The following is a 27343-nucleotide window of genomic DNA, read 5'->3' on the forward strand; positions in this document are numbered from 1 at the left end:
CCCCAAGAGTGTGTTAAAATGTGAAGCGATCAATTCCAAGTCATTTTTTCAAAATCTATTCGAACTGTTTGAAATTCGATTTCCGCAAAAAACACACACACACACACACACACACGCACACTATATATGAATGAAGTAGAAATTTGAATCTTGCTGGGCTTTAAATAGTGTCTAGCATAAAAGTAGTATTTCATGATTTCATGATATCCCAAACTAATCTAGAAAGAGCATAATGGAAAATAATGCTTAACTGTCAAAAAATTAATGCGATATGCATTACTAGGAAACGAACCGAGCGGCTAATATAACGGCTATTATAACAGACAAATATTTAGGTATTACACTTGACTCCAAGATGAAATTTAAAGATTCTCTATCTATAACCAGCTTGGAGTCAAGATGAAATGTAAAGACCATATACCGTGCATAAACTAATAAGGTGCATTTTTTAATTCGCTTATCGTACATCGTTTTTTAAATCGGAAATTCAGCCTAAGCATTAATAAAAGACAATTGATGTTAGCAGTGCTGTTATTGTTAACGCGACTTAATCAGTTAACTGTGTGTGTATATATTATGAAAAAAGTACAAAATATGGGGTTGTGACCAATATCACATCACGATATGTCCGTCCGTCCTTATTGGAATTTCCTGCAAAATTTGAACGTTATAAATATGTTTTTGCCATAATAATGTATTTTAGTATGTGTCACTTTGTCAAATTATTTCATTACACATACTCTGGAGAGCATGTGATGAAAGTTAACCGATAACAAACTGTTAAAGTGACAACGTACTTTACATGATTCTTTTTCATCGCACTTCTTCGTGATCTTGCGGGCAGAATGAATAACTTCGTACAGGATTTCAATATCAGAAGCGTTAAGTTTGATATAATATTTCATGTTAATTAATTAATTATCATCATTTTAAGCAATTATCTAATTAATACTACTAGTATACAAGTACTACTAGTGCTACTAGTATTAGTTTGAATTAAAAATCCAATAAGTTTTTGCCAATTTTCTCCTTCAATCAGATGTTGTGTATGTGTGCATAAAAAGTTGACCTTAGATGGAAAATGCGGTAGGTAACAAAACGGTTAAGAAGTACTTTGTGAAATTTTGGGCCAAAAGTGTGAATCTTGAAAACGATAAAAACACGCATACGTCCCAGAAAGAGTTTCGCAAGTTAAGCTGGGCAATTTTACCGTATTCTCAAGACCTGATTCCTTCCGATTACCAAATGTTCACGTCGATGAAGTCATATTTAGCAGAAGAACGGTTTACAGAAGGTGAAGACGTGCGCAAATGAATGAATGTATGAATATTTCGCCTCCAAACTGGGAAGTTTCTGATGCATGAGCATTAATAAGCTAAACGATAAATGACAAACAACATTGGATAATGATGGCGCATATTCCGATTATTAAGTTTTGTGATACTTGATACTTTAAATACACTTGAATTTTATTAATAAACAGCATTATTTACAAAAATTTGCTAACTAAAAAAAAAAAAAACAACTTTATATATATATACTTTATATATATGATATATATATATATATATATAAAAAAGAAAGTTCCACGACATATATGAAGCGAGGAAGTGTCGTTCAATTCTATTTCTTAAGATTTCAAAACTTTTCATTTTGATAAGGCTTAGAGGAATGTTGCATCATTGCTGGAGGTGAATTTTGCGTTCTATATATGTTTTGCATATTGCATTGCTTTCAAGTCTCGTTTAATTTCAAACCAAAATTCAAGTATATTAGCTACATATGTTAGCTACATAACTGAAAGAGTATTTTGTATTGAAAACATGTCTATGCATTTTCAATGCGAATAAATCAAGTCATTTCGATGAAAGGTATTATAGCAGCCACCTTAACACAATATATCTTAATTGCCTAAACGTGCTTTAATTTAAAACTGTTTCAAAAAGGTCAGCGATCAAATTCTTATACATTGTATGAAAAAAATTTATAAACTAGTTAAGAGTTTGATTTCTTTGTTTTTTTTTTTTTTTTTTTTGCTTTTTTTCCAATTTAATTTAATTACTACACAACAATATAAACGAATAATTCATGTGCGATTGAATTCGTTTTGTTTTTTTTTTATTGTATATCTATATATGAGAATATTAATGTTATGGTGGTGGAAAAAAGCTGTCTCATCATTATATTTATGCAACGATAGGGTTGAAGGAGTACCGTTGTGAATACATAGTGACAATACGAATGTTACATGTGCATACAAGCTAATGTAACCGTTTTTTTTTTTTTTTTTTTTTTTTTTTTTTTTTTTTCTTAAACTTTACATTTAACTTATAAAGTGATTCTATATAGATATATGCATATATAGATATATACTCCCCCTTTTCTTGTAATATGTACAATTTAAAAATAAATTATCTGTATTATTGTTTTTTTTTTTTTGTTTTTGTTTTGTCTTCATTAAATTTTTGTTAATCATTGAGCGACTTATTGAATTTATCTATTTTGTTGTTTTAACACTTGACTATGTATATATATATATAAATTTGTATAAATATTTTTGTGTTTACTTTTTATCCATTTTAATGCCATTTTAATAATGAAAGCCAAACATGCAAACATTCATAGAGCTTGGTCGATTTATCGGGTCTAGTGAACAGCTTACTTTTCATTAAAAGTATTTAGAATTTGAAAATTCGTTTCTTGCCCTTTTTTTTCTTTTGTTTTGTCTTTCTTTTAAATTAATTTATTTTTTCTTTTTGATTTTTTCAGGTATGAAAGACATGAGAGATCAAGCGGAAGTTTCATTTGGTTCCATCCAACCCTCGCTATCGTCATCACTTTCCGATTCCTCCGATTCGGAAAGTTCAATTGCTACACGTCTTGCCAATATGGAAGCAACATCATGCAAACCAGTGTTGCGTTCAATTTCTTTTTGTTCGGATTTCTCTACTTTGCGTAACGTAATTCCTATAAGAAAAGTTATAAATATATATATATATATATATATATATGTATGTATGTATACGCATATGAATTAAACATTTTTATTTTTTTTTTATTTTTTTCAAACTAACCATCTCTTATGGCCTTCATCAGGTCTGTACGTGTATCATGGAAAGGTGGCAATAATTTCTTAGGCCCCACTAAATGTTGTCCCATACCAGACATCATTCCATTGCTTTGTATATCACCGTTTGGTAGGGACTTTGGCATAATTTGATGAGGAGGCGGTTGCTGCGTGATAGGGGAATTGCCATTGCCGCTGCCATTCTCATCTAAAGGTGGCGGAGGTGGTGGAGGAGGTGGCGCTGAGTTTGGTGGTGATAACTTTGGTGAATGCTTTAAATGAAATACATATTTGTAGATTTTTTTTTTTTTTTTTTTGAAAGAAAATTTAAGAAATTGCAAAGAAATTAAATACCTGATCTGGAGCCGGTGGTGGCGGTGGCAAATCACTTAATGAATTCATTTGTTGTACAATACCGCCGGTCAAATTCATATTATTAAAACTGTTAATCGTGTTATTTAATTGCTGCATAACTAAAGCATTAGCATCTTGTACACTACTGCTGGGGGCCAATTGGGGAGAGCCTGCCCTCGAAGTACTACTGGTACGACCCAGCAATTTAGCGGCTATATGACCACTACCGCTACCATTCATGGCCGCCAACATTTGTGAGGGTGATGTGGTATTCACCATACCGTCCGGTATAGGCGGTGGAGGTGGCAAAGCATCACGACTCGTTGACATACTGCGCCCACGAGTGGGTGTATTAGCATTTGAAGCCGTAGGTGTACCACCGCCACTGCCATTCGATGGAGGTGCTGGAGGAGGTTGCGAGGGTCGCGGTTTATTACGCGATGACGTGCCTGGTGCATAAATCGGTTCCGGTGATAGAGGATTTTGTCCCGCCTGACCGTATAAACCTTGTGACTGATGATATAAACCATCATCGTACAATTGATGTTGTTGTTGGTGTTGCGAGATACCCACCTGATGCGGCATATGTTGAGCAGGATGCATACCATTAGCAGCAGCATAGGCGGCTGCGTATTGACTTCCAGCACCACCAGATGCATTTTGCATTGCACTAATCGCTCCCTGTGGCGACAACGGACCGTAAACACCATCAATTTGTTCCGATTGATAATTGCGTCGCAATTCAATAGAATTGGGCCGCGGTGGTCGCGAATCGTATATACCCATACCTTTAACGAATTGCAAATAAAAGTTTTAATCTTTATATAAGATCATATAGTTTGGACAGACAAATAACAGAGACAACATCTTTACAATATATCTCACATATACTAGTAAACAAAAAAAGAAAAAAAATAAGAATAATAATAATAATTGTATAGAAAATGATTTAAAAAGAAAAGAAAGAGAAAGGGAAAGAAAAACTATTTAACATAGCATTGAGGTACATTAAGGTTAATAGTGTTGCTTTAGACTATCACAACGAAGTTAAAGCCGATTTGAGAGCTGCGCTACCTATTTAGAGGTTTATTGCGCAGCAACGTAAATTACATACATAAATTTTGTATAAAATTTTTGTAAATATTACAAATATTCTAATTAAGAGGATTTTAATTCCAATTTAAGGGAAATATATAAGACAGTACACAGATCAAAAGAGACATAGGAAGGAAAGACACAATTAAAGATTTATTTGGTGAAAACGGGAGAATATACAAATACAAAACATGTATGATTTTATTACATAAGGTTTGGGGAAAAAAAAAAATAAATTGAATGCATTTTTTTATCGTTACGTACATGTGTGGTATCACGAATGCAAAGAGTGCACGACTGGGGATGAAAGGAAATGCATAAGCAAGGTGAACGTGTAAAATGAAAATTTTTTATTTTAAAAATATTTTCCGCATAACTTCATCGAAATGAAAATGTGTAGAGAGTCGATAGATCGAAAAAAATTACTACATTAATAAAATATAATGTTAATGTTTACTTTCTTTTCTTATTCATGTTCAGGGCAAAACATATTACGAATTATTAGAAAATGTACGTGAGGAAGAGAAAACTTGGTTTTTGAAAATAAATAAAATAAAAAAAAAAAATTATGAATTTCGCGACGTGTATAATGCATACTTTCTGACCTGAATAATGAAAATGTCGCTCAGGAAATTGTTATATTATTGTTATAGCTATATTTTACATCCGAGGGGATATACTAACATTTTTGTACCCGCTTTCGAGGGAAGGGAGCAGATTTATTTTTCCAAGATGCTTACAATGCCCAGAAGAAAACTTCAGAGACCGATATGCTAAATTCGCAATATACATAAGCATGTTTGTCTGTCCATCCACCAATTGATCTAATATCTGTACTAATATTTCTCCCGCCCACAAAAATGGCAAGATTGCCTTCAAATTGCTGGAAATTCTTGCACACAGGCTAGTATTAATAATGGAGTACAATGATCGAAGGACACCTCTACAGTGCAGCATAAACAGACAAGACGTATGCTTTCTTGGTTTTTTACAGAGCTGCATAAGCGGAGAACACCTATGCTTACTTGGTTCTTTACTCATTCTTCTTAAGCTATAATAGACGCAAAATAAGAATTTCCCCGTGTATTGTACAAAAACGATATAAATCGATCTCGCCCACCCAATACTGTAAAATGGGGAAATGTACTTTTGTTTTAGTACAAAGTATGGAAGGTGTGTAAAAAATTTGATCACAGACGAATGTAGTTTTCTCACTTACTCAGATTATGAACTCAAAAAAAAGTATGAGTAGTTTTTAGGAAAAGAAAGGAACGAAGGGGCGAAGACCAGTGTGGATTAAAACAACAATTTAGTGGATTAAAATGAACTGATAGCACTAATGTCTTGCTTGCACGATCTTAAGAAGCCTTCAGCTGTTTGGTTAATCTTTGGGCTTTGAAAAGAAAAAAAATCGAGGAATGTAAGCAAAACTACCTTACTTTCAAATCCCGAATCCCGAAAGTATTGACAGTACTTGGATGACATTGATTTTGTATTAAAACCTTAAGCGGCTGAACGAACTTTTACTACTAATTTTACTACGTGACCTTATACAATCGTTTCTCTTACTCTCTTCAGAGGCATTTAATTTCACTCGTCTTTGATATCAGGAACTGCTAAATAATTTTATTTGATTAGGGAACACAATCGACAAGTCGAAGGTTTTCAACATTTTTAAACGCTCGCCGGCGGTAAAAAGAAGCATGTTTATTGAAGATCAGCGTTATATAATATGTCTCTCTCTCTGAATGTTGGTTGTCTGAATTCCATACTTTCTTTTCCTTCTTTAAGATTTTTTTCTTAACACTATGAAGTCGGGCATTTTTCCGCCAAATCGCGGAGCAGAGCGGGACCTTTTTGACATTTTCGCGCAAAAATCAGACTTTTCGTAAAACATTCACATCATATTTATTTCTATAGGTATTGTTTTTGTTTCGTCCCAAACTTATTGCATCGCCAGGTAGAAACATTGGGTTCCGCTGACAATAGATTACGTGCGACGTGCCACCCGTTTAGAGCCCTTGCTCATAAGTTTTCCGTGCCTCACCGGCTCGCGGAACAAAACGAGTAAGCTCGTTACCCGCGTTTTAGTATAAAAAGGTATACGACGAGTTTATTTGTTTCCCCGCAAAGAATGTATTAATATGAGCCGACCCTCCCCCAGCATAACAAAAAAACAAACAACTTGTAATTTTTCATTTTTCCCTAAATTCCATAAATAAAAATATTGTAAAGTTTTAAGTCGAATGTTAAAAAATTTGCGTTGGTAATATTGAAAGTGTGAGTAGTCCGTGCCCTACTCTAGTATTTATACTTGCTTTGGAGCACTCATTAAAAAATAATATCATATTTGCAGAATTTATATGGCAGAATTTGTATGTTCACGGTCGTGTTATAATAGCTCCTGATTTTCTGATAGATTATTTCCGCCTTTTAAGGGCAAGTGAACAGGATTCTATAAGCTTCTCATGGATGTGATTCTGTTATGATTAGGGCTATTGAAGCGGTGGGTTCTCAACCCGAGGTTCATGTTTTTCTTTTTACATCCGACGACAATAAAAATTTGAAACAAAATATCTAATGATATACAATGAAGGGCTTGCATGCTCAAAGAAGCTATTGACACTCGCTTGAGGAATTTTCGTCTCGGAGTGCCACTCTTTCCCCACCTCCCATGTCTCCTATCACTGCCAACAAGTCCCTGGAAGTTCCCCATGTCTTGGGAACATTGATAAAAAAAAAAAAGGAGAACCGGAAGGCCTAGCGACATCCCACTTCATTATCAGACGCGACAAACTCAACAACTCAAGCTTTTCGTTAACTTGCCTTGGCAATCGGTTTTTCAGGCAGTTCCTTGTTTCCGACCGTGCCCTACACACACCTTTGACTCCCGCAACATACAACGTAATGCGGTCGAGTTCCCTGCCTAAAAGTTAACCGTCAGGATGAAGACTATCAATCAATATTTCAGTCACTTTAATACATCCGATTATGCTAAGATTTTGCATACGATGACGGTACTGCGAGTACAGAAATTTTTATTATATATTCGAAGTGTCGAATCCTATTTAACTTAGCATTCCCTTCGAAATAAGTATCAAATAAAAAAACTTGGAGAGTAGAATGCGACTATCGTTTCACATTGAACACAACGTAATCACGTAGCAGGGGATTAGCTTTTTACTAGCAATTGGCTTAATAGAAGTATAAAATAAGACGGCTCGAATGATAGAGTGAGACAAGCTATATTAATTGCAAATCAAATATGGCGGAAGACATGGCGTGGCGGCCTAGTTTTTGCCTAATAATCTCCTCGATATGGGTATCAAATAAAAGGACTTGGAAAGTAGGCCATAAATTGCACAAAAGAAAATTTTTTCTTAATAACCATTATATTAATGAGCTAAAGAGTGGAAAATAAATTTTTCCCCACAGTGACTTCTATGCGACTGCACATAATAATTTTAAAACTCTTCCTCATTAACACCTTAAACACACCACACTTTTTATTTAACTCTGGGGGGAAAAAAATTATATTCCACCTTTTAGTTCATTAAAATGAAGTCTTATTAAGAAAAAAAAAAATTTTTTTTATATAATTTATTACATTAATAAATTTTTCAACTAAACTTGCAAATCAATTAAATTAAGAGTAAAATTTATTGTATTATTTACGATAGATAAAAAATTACAAAAACAATAATTTTTATAAAAAGTGTGTTAATATAATTGTATGCATTTGAAAAAAAAAAAAAAAAACGATAAAAAAATATTTAAAAAAAATTTAAGCGAAGGAAAAATAAGTTTTAGTAAAAAAATTCTGTTCAGTGTCAGTGCGAGACATTGAAATGGAGAAAAAAGTTTTTTTTACGTATTTAGCGCAGTGAGAGAAAGAGAGACAGCGAGAGAGAGAGAGAGAGAGAGAGAGAGATTATTGTTTAAGTTTTAAATAATTGTTGTATATATGTAGGTCTGTTTAAAATGATGTAGTTTTTATTTAGATACATTTATATATGTATGTCATTTAATGGTTTTATGGTTAGCAACGATTCTGACCTGCAATGGCAACAGCGGTTTGTTTCGTCAGATTACTGTTATTTTCCAAATGTGAAAGCATGTTATAGGGCTTAGCGTTACTGCCTGTAAAAATGATAATCGTCGAGAGATACGCAAGAAGAAAAAAAAAAAAACAAAGAATACAAAAAAGAAAAAAACAAAGAAACCAAAATAAGAAACGATGAACACGGCGCTTTGGTACGAATCGCGCAAATTTGAAAATGAGGACAAGACCGGGAGTAAAGAATAATACAATAACGACACATCGAAAATTATGATATAAAAAATAAAACAATTCTTTTTTGTTTTTTTTTTTTTTTTGTTTTCACTATGTGTATGGGTGTGTGTGTGTGAATGTATATATATATGTACGTGCAGATCTTTCTAAATGCCCAATTGACTCTGGCTGGTTGGTTGTCTAACGAGAAACAATGATTAATTAATGATTTGGTTTGGCTTGGTTTGCTTGTTTGCTTGGTCGGCTGGTCATATGGAATGCTGTCACTTTTTATGTATTTCAACTTGCTAAGCGAAGCCACACATGTGAATGAATGTTCTCTGAAGTAAAGAACGCTTGCAAGAGAAAATGCTAAATGTTATTATTATTATTATTATTATTATTAATGCGTACGAAAAGGAAGAACAAACATCTTATATGAATATTTATATTATTGTTGATTGAATGAAGTCGAACGTTTGAACAAGAAATAGTGGAGAGCAACAAAACTAGAACAAAGATAGACATTTGGCATTTTTTTAATTTTTTTTTTTTTATTTTTTGATGACGTGATACATTTTCATTTTTTTGATTGATATCTATTGGTATTGAAAGTATATGGATACGCATGACTTTTTTTTTTGATCTATTAGGCTTTACTTATTCATTTTTTTTTTTTTTTTTTTTTTTTTTTAAATTGAGCTGTCGTGCTGTTGTCGTACCTACATGTTAATTCATCAAAGTTGTTTGTTTTGAACACATAACGCCTATTATAGCTTAATGTACCATCATCATCACCATCATCATTATCATCATCATCATCTTCACCACGACCTGTTAGTTGATGTTGTTGCTGTATTATCGCACTCTCACTATCACCGGTGATAGTCATAGTTGTTGTGTGTATTTCAACTAGTTGGGCTAGATATTATACATTAAAGAAATTATCTTATTTAAAAGTCCATTCGTTTGTATTTAGTTTGGATTGAGTATCAATTATGATCACAAATTGGAGTTTTCTTGGAATTGGGTGCGTTTTCAACTTATCAGATTGTTTTGCATCAATTTCCAGTGTTGTTGCAAATTCCATTGAATTTTGACAAAAAAAAAAAAAAAACTTCATTTCCATTTTCAAAACTAATCGCAAATATCGACCAGTTATGGTAATAGATAAAAGTCGAATATAAATGAAATTAATAAATATCTAATGCGATGGAACAGCTGGACAACAATCATTGTTTTACCCATGCGCCGAAGGATTGGCTTATATTCATTTTGTCAGCACGTGAGCGACATCCAAAAGGGAGCTTCGAAGATCCCATAAAGTATCGTCAATATCGTTCATCGTCATTATCAAATTCGGGATTCGTTTAAACATGTCTGTCCGTCCTTCAATCAAAGCCCCTTCCACAAGCCCAAGGGCACGCCTACAGTAGCGCTGTACTGGACAAATTTCTGTTTATCAAAAGGAATAAAAACTTTTTTTTTCAAAGAACACTCCTGCAATGCCCACACGTCTATGTAACAAAAACTGTGAATCGTGAACTTTGTTTTATGCGTTTTTAGCTTGTTGCTCATAAAGCACAACAAATATATCGCATAAATTTCAACTTTTATTCTAAAAACGCATAGTCCTTTCTCTCTTTTTTAGGGTGATAGGTATAAAAGATTCTGGTCGACTATGATTTTTTTACTTGTTTACTAATATTTATTATTTATGGGCACATTTGGCATAACTTGCGGCCAACATTTTAACGTAATTCTAAGTAAATCTTCTAGATTTTCAAAGTAACTAGTTATGAGCAACAAGTGAAAGTATTGTGATGACCCAGGGCCCACCATTATATATTCTGCATTTATTCGTATAAAAACTTTTCAAAATAAGGTGGCATAAGCAAAGTGCTCGAAAAATTGCTCCGATCCGAACCATTTACATTAGCGATGGTCTTTGGGGCAAAACAAATCGCTCTACCAAATTTCATCCAAATGTCTCAAAAATTGCGGAGGTTGAACACGAAGGACGGACAGACAAGCTTAAATCGTTTCAGAAAGAGAGGGATTCAGAAGAATAAGAAATCCAGAAAGTATAAAATGTGAGGTATCGTATGAAAACAGTTCAGGGCCTTTTGGCGCCTGTACACACAACTGATAAAGCTATAAACATTTTTCAATATTTCTCGTTGAAAACCGGTGAAAAGTGGTATTTTCCCATACTAATGGAAAGCGTAAAATTTTTATCGAATGGCTACGTTTTTAGAACACTGTCCTATATAAAAACGTCTTTACAAAACGTAAATATTAACTATAGCATAACTAAATTGACGACCTTGGTTAACTGTAGCATTTTTACTTGTTACTCTTTGCGGTTAACAGATAAATCTAGGGCTTCTAGGGCTTCTTAAAAATTCTTGGTGTTCACATATTGTGACCTTTGCTCTCCTTCTCTCTAATTTGCTTCGGAGAGAATGTAATGTATCTGCTAAATTTTAACCGCATCAAAGGTCCAACACAAGTGCAACCATAATTTCATTGGCATTGCTTTACCCAAAAAGCGCGCTATATTTTACGGTATTCAAAAAGTTATGCAATCATCCAATACCGTTACTCACATATAGTTGTAATATATATAGTGTTGCATAGCTCGACAGTAGAACTGCCGCGTAGTTCTTCAAAAGGTTAATATGACGTTTCTGAAGTTTGGATCTATAAAAAAATTTGTATAAAGCACTTGGAGCTTAATGACTTTTATTTATATGAAAGAACCTTTAAACGCCCGCAATGAAGTTTTCTTTACCTAAACCAAGTTTTCGAGATACCGATTTTCGCCTATTCTAAAACGACTTTTAACATTTGTGGAATCGCATTAGTCACAAAAATCAAGACAAGAGGGTGCAACTCTGGCACAAACTTCCTATCCTGCTTTTGAAACGCTAAGTCGTTAAGCGCTATATGAATATATTTATTATTGGAATACATATGGTGGATAGTGGAAAATTAAGGAAACCTGTAAAAAGTCGCATGTCTCTGGCTGAGTCTATAATCTCATCTAGTCGAGAGCAGAGCCGTAGACTAATGGATTTTGATATGATTTCATTAAAATATCGACTTCTTTTCATTTTTTATATGAGGAAATCTTGATTTTTAGTATGAATTTAATTGAAATCAGGGAAATGTCTGAAATTATTCTCTGTAAAAAACTTATTCCATCACTCAGTATACTCAGTAGAGTATCTTTAAATGCATTAAATATATTTTATGCCACATTCTATGCTTTATGATTCTGTTACCAGAGAAAGAGTTGTTGTGGTGTTCAGCAATATTTCAAGCACATTTCTTTCATGTTTTAAGTCGACTTCAATTAACATTAAAATATGTATCATATTGATAGGGGTAACGTTTTATCATCACTTTGGTCGAAACATCTTCCCATCAGTGCGCAATTCATGAGATTAACTTTGAACCATAAGAGAGCAATTGCGAAAGTGTGGTCGAAGGAAAGAATGGGTTAGAGGACCAATTAAACTTTCTCTACTTTTCCAATTATTCAATCTATGTGAGATTTGGCATAATCGAAATGGAAGACGATGCCTTTCCCCTTGATCAGCTATAAGTGCCTTACCTCAAGTAAGTACTTTAACCATATAAGCAATAAATTGACAACTAAGAATGGAATCGAATACCCGGCAAAGTTGGAGCACCTCATGCTGCGATATCAGCATCCAATCTCATCGAACACTAAGCCTTACATAACGTGACGATAGAAAAAGGCTGGAGCCGCTCGATGCCCTTCCAATCCTATCAAACATCAAATATCACCTAACATGATGACAATCCCAGATTTATCATCGCGTATGAAGCTTCGTCCACCTTACGCAATATTCCGGTCGTATTACAGCTCTTCAAAAAAGGCTGGATTTCGTTTCGTGTCAATAGCGATTGGCAGATGATAACTGAATTTTTTATCTATTAATACGCGTGATATCCAAACGTATGATTCAAGATCTATTGATGTGGTTCGAAACTGTTTCTTTGATTAATGCTTAGCTCCGCAACATTGTCATAAGATCAAACGAGGCGGTTTTTCCCAATTTTTTTAAGAATTTTATCGAGTTTATAGTAGGATCAAGTAAGGCAACCAGTGCAGCAGAGAGGGGTGTCTTCAGCATTGAAATTTAAAGGAGAAAAGAAGCAAGCCGCTTGATACTAATAAGGCATCTTAATCATAAATACTGCAAATTTTTCTGTCACCTTTCACACCCGCCATAGTTTTATAGGGTTATAAAGTATGCGCGATTCCAAACCTGTCTATGCATTAAGAAAATGAAGCTCTATCTTTCGTCTAACGCCTTGTGCATTCACTGCCTACGTTGAACTCGCCTCTAGATATCGAAATAAAGTGATCAAGGATCAACCAGAAGCTTGTTTGGGGAAATTTCACGTATATTCGAAAAGTCTGCAAACCCATCAGTGCCCATCATTCGTAATCGTTAAAATTGCATAATTATTGAACAAATTGTTCTTTTATTTACATATTATTGCAACAGCACTGGAAATATTCGCAAACATCCCTCGCTAGCAGTTATCTTTTTCCCCCGTAGTTGGTTTGCATAAAAAGGCTTTCATAATAAATCAAATACCAATTATATCGAAAGGAAACCAAGTTAAAAGTCAATGGATTAAAACTACCCCAACACCGAAAATATGATAAAATACTTACTGCCATAGCCGCCGCTAACCTCTTCGTTTATAACTGCATTTGGCGTACGATAAATGACATTGTTTGGCATTAGAGTTTCGCCATGACCGATGGCGATTTGTCGCTGTTTCTCGCGGGTGTTATGGGGTGTGCGTACCCGTTTCTTATGACCGCGACCGCTGGCACCGCCACTGCTACCGTCTTGCCGTGGCCTATGCATTTTCTTGCCTTTATCGTGCATGACACGTTCCGTGTCCTTCAGCATTTCTTGGCGCCACAATTCAAAGAAATAATTGGGATCCGTATAGAACTTAAGGCCATCTTTGCCATCGTCTCGGTATACGTTCAATTTATCAAGCGGTGGTGGCTTGTCACATTGAGCATAAGTTTCCAGCATGGGAGCCGGCATGGTAGCTCTTGAGAAAATTTGTTGATCGAAATTTTTGGCAGATTTGAAAGCTTTCTTTCGCGTAATATCAGTAAGAGGCACCTCCTCGACCGTACTATCCAATTGCGTAACCTTAATAGCCAAACGATCGATACGAGCCTGTAAGGAATTCGCCCGGTCGCCAATATTACCCACTTCTCGAGCCAATTCACCAAACACATCCTCGGCATGCTTCGATAATGAGGATAATTGTCGTATTATATTCGTCAGAGTAGTATTCGTAACAGTTTCCAATTCCACAGATTGCAACTCATCCTGTTGATAGACAGATCGGGCCACATGCACCGGCTCTATTGAACGTTTGGGCAATGGCATTGTTATAGTAATGTTGTAGATTAGCAGTACTGGCGTAATATTAAATCAATCCAAACATTAATTTTAACTGTAAAGAAAATGTGGAAAAGAGAGAAAAAGAAAACAAGATAGCAATTTAATGAAAAGTATTATTGCACTAAACTCTATTAGTCATCATAATCATTAAAGGGCTTGGGTAAGTGATAGCACAGTCTACCGAATGACATTAATCAACAGTCGGTTAGTTATAAGTGTAGATAAGGGTAGAAGGAAATTCTCTTGTGCGTGCGTATGTGTTTGTGTGTGTGAAAACGCGATTACATTAAAACTAATCATATTTAATAAGCGAGAGTCTGTTATGGCGTACGATAAAGTAGTGTCTGGATATGGATAAGTAACATGAATAGAAATAATAAAGTATTATGGATAAATAAAAATATTAAAAGCCGTATGCGTACAATGCCATAAATAGGCAAGAATATGTAACCAGCAGAATATAAGCAGCGATCACCCATACAGCAAACCGAAAACCAGACATTTAACTTCCTATACATTCTTTGAACTCTTTGTTTGTTGTTTCTCAAAATCCATTATAAACATTGTGTTTACAATTTTATTATGCATTTATTATTATTATTATTATTATGTAGAATGTGAAAATAAAGAAACAGCTGAGAATTTATCTTAAGGCGAATAACAAAATGAAAAAAAAAACAAAACAAAACAAAACAAACTAATGCAACTTTCAATCACTTGCTGTAAAGTTATTTAAAGAATTTCAATACATTTCTGCAAATCTTTTAAGACAAAATTCATCTTTTTTTTTTTTCTTCTTCGTAGACAACGATTCATTACATTATTATATTCACACATCATAAAAATCGATGCTTTTTATTATTCGTCTTGGAAAGATTAAAATTTTCTTAATTGATTTTTTTTTTTTTTTTTTTTTTATTAAATTTGTTAAGAATTTATGGACAACATAAAACTTGACATCCCTCGTTCCCATATTCAAATTCAATTATGCAGAAAATATGCCCTTACATAAATTGCACCCTCATGTGACTTGACTTTTGGTTTCTTTAAAACTGTTTGAAAATGAAAAAAGGCGAAAAACCAAAAAGTATCCAATTTCCTCTGCACTTATAGGCACGCAACCAAAATGTGGGTTAATTTTCATATGTAATTGGATGAAAAATTTTTACTTTAAAGAGCATAACACATTGTATGTTCGCATACATACATCTCAATGACTATTGAAAAAGGTCATATAATCACTTTAAATAATGTTATGAAAATTGCATTGAGGGTACACTTAAATGCGATGAAATATTTCAATATTTATTAAAAGCAATTATCTATCAGAAGATCTGATGATCTAATATTTAATAATGATAAATACGGGTCTTTCCTACAACACTCGTCGTACATGTTCTTATTAACTATGCTACACCGAAAAGGACTTGAGATAGACCCATCCTCGATTAGGAATCACTTTTCGAATCGATGTAATCGATTCGTCTTGTTTTCTGTTGTTCAACGTCCAGCGCATGATTTTTGAGATATTTCGATAAAACTTGAGAAACTCATGCACCAAGAACGAATATTATTGTAAATGATTCGGATCGAACAACTTTTTCGGTCACTTCCCATATTGCGAATCGTTTTGGAAACCCCTTATATGAACCATTGTAAAATGGGGTAAAGTGTTTAATGGTGGTCCATGGCCCACTATACTGTTTTCATTTTTTGACATTAGGAAAGAAGCTTAAGAGATCTTAAAAAGTATATATGTGTGTGTATATACATAAATATATTTTTGACTAGGAGAAGATGCGGAAACGATTTATTTTTCTCTTTTCGGCCGTCTTTTAACGACATTTTCGCCATCGCAAACTTTTGCACACGTTTTTTTCAAATATATGAAGTTATATACAATTAGCAAAGGCACAAACCAAATGCTAGTTTCGTTTCTGCGCAGTGCTTGGTTTGGCCACAATGACCTTCCAAGCATTCTTTCTATAGTAGCTTGCATTATCTTAAGTTCGGCAATTTTCAAAGACTTTGAATATTTGATCAAGGATTCAGGCAATGCCGAAACATTGCTTCCTGTAGCAGCCCGTAGGGGACCAATTTTCAAATTGCCATAAAAAATTTTGGATGCTAGACTGATATAACCTGCACATCGTAGGAAAATTTATTGATCAAAGGTTCACTCAATGCTGTGTTTATTTTTTCGGAGCAAAGCAAAAATTAAGTGAAATTTTCAAAATATTTCGACTTAAATTCTTCCGGGACTTTATTTAACAGAACCGCGTTAATGGGTTAAGGGAGATCTGTTAAAATTTTTGGTTGGTGCATTTGCTTTTCTTGAATCTAAAAATGATCGTTCGACAGACGTGCCAGTAATGCTAAATAGAACCTTAATAAATTGTATAAAGAATATAAATGGAGAAATGATTTCCAGCCCGGTCAACTAACAATTTAATCTGAACTATCAGACTTCGATTAACGTATGATAGTAAGTACTGTGACCAGCAGTAAACACCCCAAATGAATGGTGACCTTCTGAAGGTCATTTACCACAAACGGAGGTCATTAAAGATAAATGGCCCAAGTGAATGGTGACCTTCTGAAGGTCATTTAACACAAACGGACGTCACTATCCATTTGATTCATTCACTTCAAACTCGCATAGGCGGACAGCAACACAAATGTTTAGATTCTTAAAAATTGAGAGCAAAAAAATGAGAAAGAGAAACGAAAGATATGTAGAAAGATGTCTTCTTGGAGTTAGTCTGAAAACAGAAAAAAGGCAAATACAATTTTCTTTAATAGGAACGGGAAATATTTCTTCAAATACTGTTGTGCTTGTTAGGAAAGCTAGGTTTCCAACTCAATGGAAAACTTTTAATATACTCAGGTCTATTGTTTCCATTTTCTTAAGGCTGAAGGTGTTGTTGCATTGTGATGGAGACTCTTAAAGTCTTTAAAAGTTTGCAAGTATTGAGAAGACTACATTGCTCGAAGCGAAACATAATTTGTTATGAATAAGAATAAGATTTTCGTAAATTTCATTTTGCTTCCGATTCTAAAATTTTTCTTTTATACAAAAGTGGATGTCTAAGAAGAGGATGGAAAGGAAAAAATAATTAAAAAAAAAAAAAAAAAGAATAAAAGTATCGGAGACTACACTGACTGCACTTGATCGACTCGTTTATTTCAATGTCACGATATAAATTCTCCGTCCCGTGTAGAATTCCCGGCTTATGAATACTGAAACATTTTCCCGTACAAGAATACCACATTTTTCCCTCAATATTGCTTTCTTTGAATACTTTATACTATTCATAATCCAAAGTGATTTACATGCGCTTCAAGTCGAACTTGAATGCCTGCGAATGACAAAGAGCTAGCGATATGAAGAAAGTAATCCTTGCGGCCTTCCACAATAACACTGACATTGATTTTTTGAGCATCACAATAGTAATACATCCTCGCACAAAAGCACACTTTTGCCAAACAAAAGGAATGAAACTCAATCAATGTTATCCAACAATTGTTATCACGGCTAAACATGGCTCTTGTCTATAATAAAAAAATGTAGACAAAAGAACCAGCGATGTAAGCGATGATGTAAATAAATTTGAATGAATGAATTAATTATCGTTTAACGATTTCGTATAATTTTTATTAATCTTATGCTATTTCTTTTTATCGAAGTCAAGTAAACTTAAAGGAGGTGTTGGCGAAGACAAGCTAGGCAGGCAAGCAAGCAAGATAAAAACGGAGTTTTATGCTTGAAGTGTTATTGTCAATGGAAAAAATAATCCTAACCGCAAATTATTGCAAGTTAATTAAGAGGGTCAAACTGGCGTGAAAAACAAAAGAAAGGTCTAATCACTTAAGACGAAAGTCGGCGTGCGGTAATAGAAAAGCACTAAATATTGCGAGTCAGTGGTAACAAGCGGAAACTTTAATGAAATAAGCGGGAATTATTTTAAAATTTTTTTTTTTTGGAATAGAAGGAAAGGTAAAAGTATAATAATATTCGCGAACTTAAAAGTATTTGAAAAAAATTGGTTTTGTAAAAATATTCAATTATGGCAACGCCAGAGCCATTTCCGCAAGACTTTTTTAATTTGAAGGACTCTGCAAGCAAGCAACGTAACTGCTCTAAATTTGAATTTCAAAAAAATTCATTTAATCTGTATGCCTACGACTAGTGAAGCAGATAGGCTTTTTGGGAAACATTTGGCTTTGCATGATTGGCGAGCTTTTGAATGAAAATTTTCACATTTGGAGCAAAAGAAGGGCACTCTTTTATTAATGAACAAGTAAAAACGCTATAGTGGAACGCAAGCCACCGTTAAATATCTTAGCACACTTCATTTAGTACAAACATTATAACAGAAGTGGTAACGCGAAGATGCATGGGCACACATCAGATGAGCCGAGAGGCAAACTTAGATAGAGAGTAAGAAAATGATTCTGAATAAAATGTAGCTCTATGTTAAGCCCCTCTGGGTGTTACATATATCTGCACAAACTTTATATACCATATACAACCAGTTGTGTAGGGGCATAAAACTGGTCAGAGAAATACTTATTAGCCAGATCCGGGCGTCGAGATGATTGTTATTTATTGCGAGCCTTGAAGAATTTTGTAATCGAACGAAGTCTCTTACAAGATATCTATTCGTCTTAGGTCTGGCTTTTAATTACCACATCCTCGGTATATAGGCCGCGAGCGCATCAATTACACAGACCCGATTAACTTTTTGCTTAGCCTTTTAAAGGCACTTCGAAATATTTGTACACATTTTTAGACCAATATTTGCCTTTGATAGGGGGCAACCGTTTTTGTGTTTATTAGGTGCGAACCATAATTTACGTCTCTTTTAGCGTACTCTACCCACGCTAGAGAGGACTTATATCACATATGAAATCAATCTTCGGCTTTCCACGTTGCTTATTCTACAAGATTTCGACTTTACCAGGTTTATAATATAAAAATTTTCTATAAGGAAAATTCATAGGAATTTATTTCTGTTTAATTTTAATTTTTCTTTTATCCTCGATTCAGAAAGTGATTCTAAGCTTTTCTGTCTGTCTGTTCGCAATATTCTCTTGCCTTTAATCTACTGATCACACAATAAAGATTAAAAAATGCCGCCTGTGTTGATCTACATCACATGAATCTACATTGGCACGATGCCAAAATATGGCTATAACTGTAAACAACATGTAGGTTACTCTGATCATTGAAGGACCAAATTGGGTATAAAGACAAAATAAACTACTAAAACTTACTTAATCGAAACACAAAAAAGCGTTAAGTAATTTTTAAAATCTCTCCATTGATTGCTTTAATTGGATAATTTTCCGCCATGCATAGGCGATATATAGCTATGCATTGGTTTATGCGTAGGCGGTGCATAGCCCATGTAAAGACCATGCATAAGTGGTGACTGATGAATTCAAACTCAATTTTGACTTAAATTTGACTTAATTTTTTTTTGCTCTCTGCAAAGGTATTACCATATAAGTTCACGTGATATAGGCGACATTTTCTAGTTTGAGCTCGTTAATCTTTACAACAGATGGATCCAACTTTTACTATACCGATCGATTCAGAATCGCCCCCTGTGTCGATTTAAGCTTGTTGGTTCGTGTCTCCGAAATTTGGTACACTAACGTGTTTTGATCCACAGACAAACACTCTTGAAAATAGTGCGGATCGGGCGACTTTTCGCGTATAGGATCTCTTTTTGAAAAGTCGTTATACGGATAAGGGTAGCAGTGTAGGATATTTAATGGTGGACTGTGCCACCCTACATGTTTTCCAGGTATTTTAAAGTGCTACAATGGTGGGTTGCCTCCTAAAAAAACTTGTATTTATTTAGCCTTGATAGTGAAAGGTTTCTGAAGCGAACGGTTGCTTCGACAAAGCGGAACAACAATATGTTTTTCCCCCGCTTGAAGACATATCTATATACGTCGATCTAACCGGCACTATGTATTGCTCTAATATTTTCAAAACTAGGTATATTCATCTTTCAATTTATATAACTTTGATTCTTCTAAACTTCGAGCAAAACTTACCTTCGGCGTAAGCCATGTCTGGACGTACTTAACGAAAATTATCATAAAATGTTCTTCCAATTTTCTCCTATTACGTCATAACTTCATTTACAATAACTATGGGAAACTCTTTTTTAGCTCTCCATTCGATTGCATGAGTATTTTGTCATACAATATAAAATTGTAATCAATTTATGCAAATCATGTTATTGGCTCTTTTTTTTTTTTTGCACTAATGTAATTTAGCCATTAGAATAAATTGTATGAAAAACAAAAGAAAGAAAAAAGTGGAAAACACATCCACACACAATTGAAGCTTTCCGGTATATATATTATGGCATACTATGGCGTACTAATAAAACGACCAGCAAATAAATGAGACAGGCAGACAATGTTTGCTGTTCGTATGTATGTATGTTATATATATATATATGCAAAATATAAAGTAAAATCTAACTAACTACGGCATGCAGCAGCAACCAATGACAACTAGAGCAAATGATGACATAAAAGCTAAAGAAGCAACAAAATTTGTATAGACGACCACTGTCGCTGAAAGCAAATGTATATGTAGAACAAATACTGAATACACGATAGAAATACTAAAATATTATTCTAGGTCTCTAGTAGGACAATAACTAAATGTAGAAGAAAAAAAAAATAAAATAACGTAAGTAGAAACAAAGCGTATGATATGCTTATACATAAGCCTTAATGTAGGTAACGTAGTAGTAAATAATAGGGATAGATAGAAAGACAATACAATGAAAACTTTAAAGGCAGAAATTCCCAGTCTTTTTACTCCATAGACTGCCAAACACAAAGAATATATGGCTTGGCTTAATGGCTCATTGACTGATGATTTCTAAATACGTACACATGTACACTTGTGATTGAACTTGAACTAATAATTTTTCATGCGTTTTCGATTTTGATTTATTTACTACGAACTGTTTAATCCCTATAATTAGTTTGTTTCGTTTACTATTCTCTACAACACTTGTGACGGAAGTGTGCCACACAGTTCTTATGCGAATGTATGCAGCACCCAGAAGGAATTGGGATGGATATGTCTTTTATTATAAATCGACTTAAGCTTCTCTCTCCGTCTGTCTGTCTGTCTTGTATTCTTATGTCCTACAGTTTGATAAATTTTGGTATACTGACTTGTTTTGAGCTAAGGATAAGCACTATCGAAAATACTTCAGATTGGATAACTTTTTCAAACACTTCCTACATAACACTTTATTTTGAAATGTCTTTATATTAATAGTTGTACGGTGTTGTAACGTATTTAATGGTGGATCACGGACCATTATCGTGTTTTTTCTACCTTTCCAAAATTCGAAACTCTGCAAACGTTTTTATATTAAACATTAGCTTTTACTTTACTACAAGAACTTATTTATAGAGCTCAACAATTGAAAGGCACCATAATAGCAGGGGATAAGTGGAGATCAGTATGATATAATAATATCTATTTTAAACTAGACTTGACTTGGAAGAAGAAGATAGAATTAGTTCACTGCATACTTAAACTATCTGCGCAATTTTAAATTTCCGAACGACAATAACAAGTTATTTAGACACCTTGCGTATTTAAATTATATCATTAATCCCTGAATATGCAGAATGGCAGGTCATTTTGCTGACTCTGATTGATAAGAAGAGAAAACAACGTGACGAGAACACTGTAAATCTAAGTGCCTGTGTAAGTGAATGAGCACTTTGAGGAAGATATTAATTTGTTTTCATTTTTCTCTCCATTTTATATAGAATAGAAAACGAGTGAACGGTATCATTGCATGACAGACAAGCATATATCGTAAAAGCATATGTATTGAACTGCACGCAAGTAGCGTAGAGAAAACAAATATTTAATGCAAAAAAAAAAAAAAAAAAAAAAAAACAACACCAACCTATTGCAATTCACAAGCTTACACACATACATATACAAACAAAAATGCATTTGTATAGATACAAATGAATGCACCCATATTACGGATAATACGTATTGTAAGTAAAAGCCTAAAAGCAGAAGTCAGTGCAGCAATAGCAATTATAAGATTGAAAAAGAAAATAAGAGAAAAACTTGCGCAATGCTTGGTTAGCTTAAGGCAAATTTAATCATATGTACAAAGAAACGCAGATTTTTTTTTTTTTTCCTTTCTTTTTGTACTAAATTAAAACCGAGGGGTGAACAATGCTACATAGGCGGATTATTCAGTGAAAAAAAAATTAAAAAAAAAAAAAGCTAAAGTCAACAATGCGTATATGTGTACATGTATGCACTTTCAATACTAAAATCCATGTAGAATTAATGATATACACATAACTGTTAATCTGCAATGTAGTAAGCGTGACATATATTGGCCAGTGAAATGTATCTTCCTCTTCAAAAACAACTATAAAACTGACAGTTACTGATAATAACAATAATAAAATAACAATTTGTTCTTACTCTGTTTGCGATTAAATAGTCATTAAGACTCTTCCAAGCATATGATTATTAATGTGCCCCTATTTTCAAGTTTCATAACTTAAGTGCAACTGTTTTTATGCCCAGTTATTCCATATTTCCTTACGAAAAATCTTTAATGATCATTTACATATATATATATATACAAATATGTCGTCCGCGCAGTGAACGATGGACTTTAACAATATCTCAAATAGAAATCTGTTTCTTTTAGAAATAAGAAGAGAAATTGAAAGTAAAGTGTAGAAAAAACTGTAAATAAAAAGTGCATTGTTACCCTACACCACCTGTGGTAAAAAAATATAGTAAATTGGAACGGATGCATGCAACGCGTAAGAAGGTTTGACACAGATACATCCTCCGTTTTACTCACCGATCCAGAAAGTTATTCTAAGCATGTCTGTCCGTCTTGTTATGCCTAAATCCGAACAATACCAACAGCTTGGTTGACACTTAACTCTGCCTGACCTCAAAGCTTTCAGAGGCGCAGCAAAATTCCGCTACATTTTTTCTTCAAAAGTCGGTTTTTATATATATATATATATATATAGAATATGACAACACATATCCTGCTTTACATAGAATTAAGAAGTCAACTTGTTCAGAAGCGACCTTGAGATTTCTGAGCTTGCAGCCCTTCAACTTTAAAAAAATGAACTGTGTCTGGGCTAAGCCAGCCATTTAGTAGTTAATAGAAGTACAAGCGGGAACAATAAGTCAGCATATCCCGGTTGAATCGTGAATGCAACAGACCGAGCTGTAGTTCCGTTTAGCGTGTGGCCGCAACTGTATTAAACGCTTATCTTTAAGAGCTAAATGCTTACGGATTGGATGAGATCACTCCCATCCCCTGTCTCTTCAATTCTTTGTGATCATGATCCTGTTGCACGCAAATGGGACATAGCCTGAATGATTCGTTGTGCAACACATCACTCAATAAGTTCCTAGGATGATATGTATGTAGACGTCGTCACCTATTGACTAATTTTTCTGTGGTCATTTTCGTTTTTGTAAAACAATTCATAAATCGTGTACGGCTTGAATTAACTTGCCTAACAGGAGTGATTAGGGAAAATAAACAGTCTACCCAATTGAAGAAAGTTTGTCTTCCTCCACCACAAAGCTACAATCATGACGACGTCGCTGCCATATATACCCGTTTTTATACGAGAAAGGATGGCTTACATATTAATAAGATGCTACTATATAAAGGGATTTTTCCATTCCAAATTTTGATACACTTTTGGGCGTAGATACTACAGCATCGCCCATAGAATATGCGTTCAAAGTTTTATACGTTTATTTGCTATAGTTTATGAGTAATGAGAAAAAAAACAATTTTTCATTTCTTGTGAAAAACAATTCACGTCGTGCTGTGGGCGTGCCCTTCCACCGATTTGGTCCATTTTCAATTCCAACCTGAGTGCAGGAACTTCCAATGTTTCTGCCAAATTTTATATCGATAGCTTTATATTTGCGAGCAGGAGAATGTTTACAACAAACATTACGCAGCCGGACGGACGGACGTGCTTAAATCGATTTAAAATTTGATGCTGATCAAGAATACATATACTTTGTGTGGTCTCTGATACTTTCTTATGAGGGTTGCAAGCATTTTGACAAAATGAATATATCCCTCATCCTTGGGTGATGGATCTAATAACTGAGAACTTTCAATTTCAAGTCAAGCTATTACGTTATGGACATTTTAATTGATCGAATAACCCAATTTTCTTCTTGTTGTGCTTCTTTCTGATGAAAATATATAAAAATTTTTGAATTTTAGCAGCTCTGGCAAGTAAGCTCATTAGATTGTAGGCTCAATTTTTGCAACAATGGACAGTGTGTAAGGATATATTTTAAAAATCTGAAAATGTTACATTGACCAGACATATGTATGGAAAAGGTTTTCGCATATTTTTGAAAATTATGTTACCAGTATTAACATCCCGGATTAAAATCCTAATAAGAGATTCTATCGTTATTGTCGAATAAAATGCATTTATCAAATCAGTGTGACATCATATTTGCGTTCATCTTAAGAGACTTTCAGCTTAGATTAGATTATTAATTAATAATAATAATTATTAATGCCTTACAATACAACAACAAACAATAAAAGCTATTACTCGAATATGTCTATAGAGTCCGAAGAATTTCGAAAAGAAAATTGAGAACAAGCAAATTTTTTTGTTTATATAGTAGAGATTTGCTATAAGGCAAGTGAATGAAAAATTGACAATTACATAAACCTTCGATATATACATTTGTGAAATTAACTAAAACTGACAACTATTACATATTAAACAGCAACATGACAATCTATATGGAAAATATTTTTATAATAAGTGAGTAAAGTAATTGAAAATTTTATTCTCTTTACAAGCTCTCATAGAATACTAATGATGGCTGTAATGACAAATGACAAATACATTCACTAAGGTTACTTTTTAGGTGTTTTCTTTTCATTATTTGTATTTGTCGAATCAAGACGATTAACTAAGAAAGTATATAAAAAGATTTAAAAAAATTAACAATTACAAATTTATTCACAAATTAGTAACATTTAAGAAATTCGTAATACAAACTCGCTAGAGCGGAAATATTGTGTTGATTTAACTCAATATGCAAACATACAAACACGTATTTATACTTGTCTAAAGGCGACATCATGTTGATGACGTTTAACATTGAATTCTTGTCTTACAATTTTGTTTAGTTTTTGATAAAATAAAGCAAATATTTTCTGTGGTTTTGTGGGATTAGAGAAACGAGGAGTGGCACATATTTGAAGAGAAATTACAAACTTTTTATTTATTTATTCTTGTTTTTTTTTTTTTTTAAGCTAACTAAGGACAACGCCTTTTTGGTGACATAAAATGTATTTTAAAAATCTCCCCAAGGTAAATGTATTTTTTATTCATTACCTTCTTTTTTGTCTCGAGTTAGGTTATCGAGGGTGGCGTTTGGTTGAATGTTGAACTATATCGGCTTTTTATGTAAAATTCCCTGGGGCCTTGCGAAGAGTTCAACATCCGTTTTCACTTAGGAAGTTGTCGGTAAAAGCAACCAATTGAAGACAGCATTCATTCACTTTTTTTATGCACTCTTAAGTAACGGCGCAAAACATATTTTTTCTTTAATAATTTTCCACTTTCTTTTCCACCGAATGAACTACATGAATTGCATTTGAAAGCTACAAAATAAATTATGTTTTTCTACACACTTTTTACAGGTGCTGCAGGAAATTAATTTTCTCGTTTTTTTACTTCGTCTTAACAATTTTAATCTTTCTCTCGTTTCTTATTTATGTTTTGTTTATTTTCTATTCTTCATCCTTTTCTTCTCCATCGTATTTCTTAACTTGACTTTTTTAATAATGCAAAAACTTATTATGACTGCGATTATTCACACACTGTGCGTTAATAAAATTTTTATTCACTTAACTTATACTCCTCCCATGGCACCACTGCAAATACAACACAACAACACCAAGAACAAAAATAATAGAGTGGAAGTGAAGTGTTAAAAAACAAAAAAAAAAAAGAAAACTTTGCACGTACTATTTTATTATTTGTTGGTTGTGGTTTGTTCACATTCCTTTTTTTGCTTTATTTCGTCTTCTTCGCTGTCTACTTCCATGCATCGACATCATCGATTTGATCTCATCTTGTGTTAGCCCCCCGCCTCCGCGGTGGTGTTTAGAAATTCTTCACGTTTTTTCACATCACTATCCAAGGATCTTATTTACTTAATATTATAGAGTGTATGAAACGATTTTACTCTTTTTTAATTAATAGATTAAATGATTTATTAAGCGTTTGATAGACCAACAACTATTGCTCTTTTATGTTCTCATCTAAATTTAATTAAAACAGTAAAATAATACTGCGTAGCCGATGTTGATTTCAAGACTTGAATTTTTCGTTTGTTAAGAAAAAGGCGTGTTAAAAATGTTGCCATATTATTGTTAGTAAAACGTCAACAGGGATGCATTAGTTGGCATTTTTGTAAAGTTATATTAGAAAAATAACGTGAAACAATATGAAAACAAAACGTACATGCGAAAATGCACTTAAATTTAAATTATAAACTTCAACGACTATTTTAATGTTCGGGAAGTGTGTACTTAGGATGAAATTAAACATTTTTGCGATAGATGCCTAATCAAGCTTTAAATAGTGAGCAAACCTCTTTTTATACCCATCTCTTAAGGAATATAAAGGTATATTCGTTTATGGCTTCAAATTTTCAAAAAGCTTTGCTTATTGTTGAACGCAGATTAGCATTAAAAACGGTCCAAATCCGTCAAAAGACAGTCATAGTACGACATAACTTAGTCTGAGAACATCTACGTTTTCAAATATAGAAATAATTTGGGTTTTTGGTCTACATTTATAAACCACTCCATATGTAACATCAAAAATGTGACAATACAGATATGATGTTTAAATAAATAAAAATAAACTGCACAAACTTAGAAAATTCATTAAAATAATTTAAGCCTCAACCACAATTAGTTGACTTCTACATGAAAGCTGTAGTTCATTCAT

General features: G+C 33.6%; 1 protein-coding gene across 5 annotated transcripts; it reads right to left on the bottom strand.

The window, feature by feature from the left end:
- Window positions 1-1007: 1007 nt before the first annotated feature.
- Window positions 1008-26698, bottom strand: LOC119634269 (wiskott-Aldrich syndrome protein family member 2). 5 transcript variants are annotated; one of them, XM_038028352.1, is made up of 8 exons: window positions 26354-26698; window positions 25718-26259; window positions 13507-14315; window positions 9516-9710; window positions 8573-8656; window positions 3422-4209; window positions 3075-3339; window positions 1008-2967 (listed from the first exon to the last, which is right to left on the bottom strand). In XM_038028352.1, the coding sequence occupies exons 3-8, from the start codon at window positions 14246-14248 to the stop codon at window positions 2789-2791; spliced, it is 2253 nt and encodes a 750-aa protein (XP_037884280.1). In that variant the 5' UTR covers window positions 14249-14315; window positions 25718-26259; window positions 26354-26698; the 3' UTR covers window positions 1008-2788. The 5 variants fall into 5 exon arrangements, with proteins under 5 accessions (XP_037884280.1, XP_037884281.1, XP_037884283.1 ...); XM_038028353.1 differs by having other exon boundaries at window positions 3422-3934; window positions 3995-4209; window positions 25718-26698; XM_038028355.1 differs by lacking the exon at window positions 9516-9710 and having other exon boundaries at window positions 25718-26697.
- Window positions 26699-27343: the final 645 nt, after the last annotated feature.

Source organism: Glossina fuscipes, unplaced genomic scaffold, assembly GCF_014805625.2.
Source record: "Glossina fuscipes isolate IAEA_lab_2018 unplaced genomic scaffold, Yale_Gfus_2 2, whole genome shotgun sequence".
NCBI lineage: Eukaryota > Metazoa > Arthropoda > Insecta > Diptera > Glossinidae > Glossina > Glossina fuscipes.